The sequence below is a fragment of the Corvus brachyrhynchos genome, unplaced genomic scaffold (assembly GCF_000691975.1).
Source record: "Corvus brachyrhynchos isolate BGI_N302 unplaced genomic scaffold, ASM69197v1 scaffold10, whole genome shotgun sequence".
Classification (NCBI taxonomy): domain Eukaryota; kingdom Metazoa; phylum Chordata; class Aves; order Passeriformes; family Corvidae; genus Corvus; species Corvus brachyrhynchos.
In genome coordinates this window covers 4,775,323-4,781,597 of record NW_008236180.1, presented here as the reverse complement: position 1 = coordinate 4,781,597, position 6,275 = coordinate 4,775,323, and the positions used below count along the sequence as shown (strand labels likewise).

The 6,275-nt window shown below is 39.1% G+C and overlaps 1 protein-coding gene across 8 annotated transcripts in view; it reads left to right on the top strand.

Annotated features, from left to right (window-relative positions):
• Nucleotides 1-6,275, top strand: part of ARFGAP1 (ADP ribosylation factor GTPase activating protein 1) — an 18,318-nt gene extending 12,043 nt beyond the window's left edge. For 2 of the 8 annotated variants that reach the window (XM_017734140.1, XM_008634639.2), the window contains 4 exons: nucleotides 1,256-1,312; nucleotides 2,616-2,675; nucleotides 3,805-3,881; nucleotides 4,346-6,275. In XM_017734140.1, coding sequence (XP_017589629.1) covers nucleotides 1,256-1,312; nucleotides 2,616-2,675; nucleotides 3,805-3,881; nucleotides 4,346-4,673 — 522 coding nt within the window. In that variant the 3' untranslated portion in view covers nucleotides 4,674-6,275. The remainder of the gene's footprint in view (nucleotides 1-1,255; nucleotides 1,313-2,615; nucleotides 2,676-3,804; nucleotides 3,882-4,345) is intronic. The other 6 variants (XM_008634646.2, XM_017734160.1, XM_017734165.1 and 3 more) reach the window with 4 other exon arrangements.

Sequence of the window (6,275 nt, the reverse complement as noted above, 5' to 3'; positions counted from 1 at the left end):
TTATAAACAGTTTGCTGGGTTCAGTAGACTCCAAAGGGTTTTTCAAAGGTGAGAACACCCCTTTTTTTGTTGTTTTTCTTAAACACTTTGTAGCCTCACTTCCAAAGGTAACAAGCCCTTTGTGATTTGCATTCATGTTTCTCCCTGGGTGGAAGTGGGGTTTGCTTTTGCCTTTGCTTCTCAAAGAACTTCTATCCAGTAAGGAGTAGAAGTACTGGAGACAATGGCTGGGGAAAGGGGAGATCCTGGGAATGCTGTGGCTAAGAGAAAGGCTTCTTAGACACCTGGGAGTCTGTGGAGGAAAGATGTTTAAGGTGCTCCATTCCCGGGAAGAACATGAGTGAAGGCTCACACCCTGACCAATGGTAGTGATAAAATATGAACCCTTAGGAAATGAAACTTAATTGCCTGGCATATTGGCTCTCTTGGATTAACCAGGATCATTCAGAAGGCACTCAGTATGATATGGCAGTTGTGAAGAAAGCTTAAATCTGTCAAAGGCTTAATATGGTCATAGAGAAATGAATGATTTCAAACTCTTCTAAACCTGCTGTCCTTGTCAGCATTGCCTTAGGAAAGTAATTTTGTGACTTAGACTGTGGGCTTACATTTTTGTAAACTGCCTCTGAAGTACAATGTCCTTGTGCATCTTGTTCTGGATTGCAACAGATTTCTGAAGTTCATTGTTTTTTCACCCTGCAAACCTGGAGCTTTAAAAAAATAACAGAAATGTTATGTTCTGTCACAGCTTTGGCTCTTGTGTATTGCTCAGAAACACTTAGGCTCTTACTAACAGATGACAACTGGAGCACTACAAGACAGAGGAATTGTGGGAAAATCAGCCCAAAAGATCTAATTCTACAAGTAATTTAATTAGTATGGAAAAATAAGGGGGGAATGAGGTCAGTTTTTCCAAATATTCAGCTGCAGGCATTAGTAAGGGGCCCATCCTTGAAGCTGTTGCTGGTTGAATCATTGCTTCTGCTTCCAGTGCAAGGTCAGATTTTGCTTGGGCTCTGGGCATCTATTGCCATGTCTATCTGATTTTAATTTATTGTCTTTTAATGCCTCCTACAGCACTTTGCTGTGTGTGCTTTTCAGCTCATTCTGCTTGTATGAATCAAAGCTAAAGGCTTCATGTGTTTTTGGAGATAATGCTGAGAAATGAGCCTGCAGAAGGTGTTGCCTGTGGGTTTTTATTGGGGTTTTTTTTTAAAAAAATAACTGACTTTGTTTTTGTTTTGCTTTTAAATAGGCATCAGAGTTAGGTCAGACATTAAATGAAAATGTTCTCAAACCTGCACAGGAAAAGGTAACTTTGGAACTAGTAAATGACTTGCAGAAAAACGGTTATACTCACTCAGGGAGTGGTTGATTCCTCCTGTCACAGCTGCCCAGGTTCTCAGGGGGGTTTTCTGAAAAAGGGAAACATCAAACAACTCAAAGTTAGGCTGTTACAGAAAAATGTTGATGAGGGGTAAATTCCTTCCACCAACCTTTCTCATGTCTACCAGAGTCTGTCACATTCGTTCTTGTTAGATACCATTTTATAGATTTCATGCTTTCAGTAGTGGACGATGGAACAAGGGGAAAATGCACCCTAAATGGAAATAAAATCAGTTATTTAAATATATATATATATAGATATTTATATGTATTAGTAGTTGTATCTCAGTTAAGTTCCTAGTGTTTTACCATCTACCTGCCAGCTTTATTTTAATTCAGGCAAATATCTTTGAGCCATTTGAAAAGAATGTTTTAATGATACTGCAGACTAATTTCTCTTTCATTACCTTTATTAATTCACCATTCTTTACATGGCGTTTCAAACCACAGGAGAAGACTCTAACTGGTTTTCTGTTCCCTAGAATTATCCACAGCTTATTTCAGAGGGCTTAGTTGCATTATTTTCAGGGTTATTTTTAGGGTGCATTTCCTTGAGCTGATTTTTATTTTGTAGGACAATTTAATGAGGAATTACGTATTCTGTGTTAAAAAGAGATCCATTTCCCTTAGGATGTTGTGCTGTTAGTTCTAAATAAGTGTTACTTTTTGAAATAACTATTCTCTATATGGTTATACAAAGTCACTTGCTTTGGAACAACTGCCATTTATTAAGTGGTGAAAGGTACCTGTTGTATTGTGTTTCAGCAAAGTTCAAATCCCTTTTAATATTTAAATAAGCATCTGTAAAAGAGAATAAAAGGGATCTGGTAAGTTTCTAAACACAATCTTTATACGTGGTAGAATATATTCGTAAAGCTTCATGTTTGCAGATGTTTTTTGTACTGGTATTTTTATGCTCAGCAGTAGTGTAATGCTAGCTGAACTGTGTGTAAATGATACCTGCCTCAAACTGGGTGTGATACTTCCTCAAACTGGGTGTTTAGCCATAGAAAATTCCCACAAACTCAAAGGACCGAGGTTCACTCCACTATAGATCAACGGACTTTGTATATCATTTTCTTAACTTTGTTAATTTGACTTAAACCTATTTTAATTCAGTTTGGAGTTGGGTTTTTATACATTTTAGCTGTTAAGCACAAGTGAGCGTGCCTGAAGGTTTCAGTAATCCTCTGTTTTATGACTAATTACCAATATTTTGGTCCACATAGGTGAAAGAGGGGAAAATATTTGAGGAGGTCACCACGGGGGTATCGCAGTTGGCCAGCAAGGTATGAGGTGGCCTGCCTGGCTTTAAGGAGGCCAAACAAGTCAAGCCAGTCTCCATATTCTTATGAAAAATGATAGAAAACCCCAATGCAGCTTTGGTCTGTGCTTGTGTTGAATACAGAAATTTGGAAAGTGTAATTCTCAGCGGGCAGCACTTCTGCTGGGGTGTTAAAAGCTGCACAGGCATGGTGGTGTCCTCTTAGTAATTTGAATGAGGACATGGTATGGTTATAAACAGCCAGTGTCCTAAACAGCAAAGAAAATGTGTGAGGGAATATGGAGACAGCTTGTGTTCCACTGGTCCAGTAAAACTTATTAATGCTCTGCACCTTTCTCCTTTGCCGTCCGCTGCTCTCGGTGCTCGGTGACGCGGTAAGTGCTGCCTGAGGCTGCCAAGCACAGAAATCCTGCACAGACTAACACCTGTGGTGATAAATTGCATGGTGTTACCCAGGAATGTGTGTCTTTTAGCACTGGGAAAGTCAGCACTGGAAACACTCTCACAGACCAGCTCAGTGTCTTAGATTTTGGTACTATTTGAATAAAATAAAATAAATGATGTTACCTGTTCTGTTTAGAGCCTGGCCGCTCTCAGGCTGAATTCTGGGATTCATCCTCTATGTCTGTAACTCAGAATAGTACCTTTCATGGTGACACTTCAGAATTTATATTTCTAATCCAATTCTGGGACTCAACTTTTGGCCTGTTTTACAGGGGAAGTGAAATAATGCTGAAACAGAGTGAAAATAGCTTTTTAGAACAGTAGAAATATAAATTAGAGTTATGTTAATCATAAAATGTCAGTGCTTTCATTAAGTTGAATTTTATGTAAGGACTAATTCCAGTATTTTTGTCAAGGAAGTCTAGGAGAGAATTTAAAAGATGTTACACTAATGGGTGAAAAAGCTAAGCCTGACCTGCTTCCCACCCTTTCCAGAATCATGATGCTGTCAGATGTATGTTATCTACATCCACCACGTAACTGCCCATCAAAAACATGAATGAGCTGTCAGTTAAATGTGTTTGATTTATTGGAACAAGTGGGGGAATGTGTTGTGGCTTTTGCTGTTGGACTTGGCAGAGGTGTTGGTTCAATCCAAATGAATGGAGTGTCTTTTTTTTATTCTGTAGGTTCAGGGAGTGGGAAGTAAGGGATGGAGAGATGTCACCACTTTCTTTTCAGGCAAACCAGATGATAATTCTGAAAGGTAATTTTTTGTTCCTATTTTCTATCTCTTTAAACACATGATTTTATCTCCTGTACATTCTCTGTAGTATAATAGTGAAAGGTAATTTTTCAATATTAATAATTTATTCTGTCTTTGCTAACAGTCCTCCTCTATGTAATAGGGAGGAATTCAATATAACTTTGTTTATAACTCTGTTTAAACTGAGAACAAAGCAACGCACACCTCTTGGTTTAAAACTTACGCCAAATGCACATTCCCTTGCCCTGGGCCTGTTAAATCTATTAACAATCTTTGAATTAGACTGCAAACTTACATCATTTGGAGCAATATTTAGTTCTGCCTTTATCATCAGGGTTTTTAGGTTTCTTTTAAGCAAAGGGCAGTAGAATTATAGTTTTCTTTGGAGTCATTGATTTTTGTTGTTATGTTTGGCAAAACTAATTTATTTCTACCTTCCTTCCCCCCTCCCCACTCCCCAAAAGACCAGCTGAGGGAGACAGCTACCAGAACAGTGGAGGGGAGGGCTACCAGAACAATGCTATAGATCAAAGCTTCTGGGAGACCTTTGGCAACTCAGATCCACCAAAAGCTCATAAATCTCCAAGCAGTGAGAGCTGGACCTATGTGGACAATTCCACAGAGAAGAAGAGCTCGGATAGCTGGGACGTGTGGGGCTCGGGAACGGTCTCCAACAAGAACAGTAACAGCGACAGCTGGGAAAACTGGGAGACCAACTGGGAGAACACAGGAGGGGAGAGCAAAACCAGAAAACCTCCTAAGGCAACAAAAAATGCGTGGGATGACTTCTAGGACTCTGTTAACCCTGCTTTGCACAGCTGGGAAAGGGAGGCTGTGCTGGCTGATGGAGGGGAGGAAGTTTTACACACGCCTGGAGTATCATGGTTGACCTTTCTGATCTGTTTGTGCTTCCCATTCATTCTCCTTCCTTCTACCCTGGTTTAGGGAAAAAAAAAGTAGCATCTGAATCTTTTCTTACATAAAGGTGGCTCTCCCTTTTTTAAGGATAGTGGTAACTATATTCTCCTTGCACTACTGGAGCTGGCTACAGCAACTTTCTTAACACAAATGTTAACGGAAAGAAATCAGTGCAAGGACACTTCCATGGCACAACCTTGCATGTGTAAGTTAATAGGTGTTCATCCAGTCCTCATCTAATTTGAGATTTGGGGTGTTTATTGCAAACAAAGGACAGGGTGTGACTTGGAAAGACAGCCATTAACTGAGCAAGCTGCAATTGGATACATCTTGTTCCAATGCCTTATGGATTGCTCTGACTACAGGAAGTCTGGCAATTCAAGATGGTCTTTAACATATTTTTTATTGGAGCTTTGTTTTTAAACATTGTGACATTATTTTTTTTTAATATTTTAAAACTTATTTTTTCCTTTTAGAATTCAGAAGGAATCTAGAGCTAGATGATTATTTGTGTAAACTGACAGGTTTGACCTGAGCTCTCAAGGGACATCCAGAATGGCTCTACTTGCCCACCTTACTCAGTGGATTGAGTTGGTACTGTGCAGCTCTGCCACACAGAAAAGCAAAGCTGTAGTGTTTTCCTTCCTCACCTACACCCTTGCCCCAGTTTGAGTATTTTATGTGCTCTCTTTTTTCTCTTTCTTCCTTCTACCTGTGTAGTATTTTATTAATGCTGTTAAAAATGAAGTCTTTCTGCTGCTTACGGCCTTCTGGACATCTGTTTGGCAACCTGGCAGTGAAAAAAAAAAAATTATAGAGAAGATTCCAGCAAGAAAAAATGGGTGGAAAATATGAGAACACTGAGGAAAGAGCCTGGCAGCAAGCCCCTTTCAAGATGAGTAGGTGTCTGGATTTAATAGTAAAATTTAATTTAAGCAGATGTTTTCCAAACGATTCTTCGTGTGTCAGGCTGTATCTCTGTTTCTGTCATATATTTCTCCACATTTTCTTCCTGGATCTTGTTAAAGAAACACTATTTTGGAAACTTGAGAAACTCCTTGTCAGCATTAAGGACTGGAACAGGAGATTGAGTTATGTGTCAGTTTTGACCCAACAAATCGCTTTGCATGACACAAACGATAACTTCTAGAGAAGAATTGTGACTGTAACATCAAAGGTGTCATAGGTATCCCATTTTATTTTGGGGGATGGGTTGTGAATGTACCCTCAGCACGAAAACAATCAGCTTGCTTGAAACTCAAATCATGGTCTTTTATGTGCTCTGCTTTACCAGCATGGAGTTCTTTCTGTCAACCCTGTAGATCCTATTACTGAGCTAAAAAGCCTTTACTTTTTAAAAATGGTTTACTTGTTCAACAACCAACCAAAGGTGTCAAAATTACCTTAAATAACACTTCACTTCTTTTACTCCTCACCGAGGTTTTTGAGCAGATAGTAATATCAACAGTTTAAAAA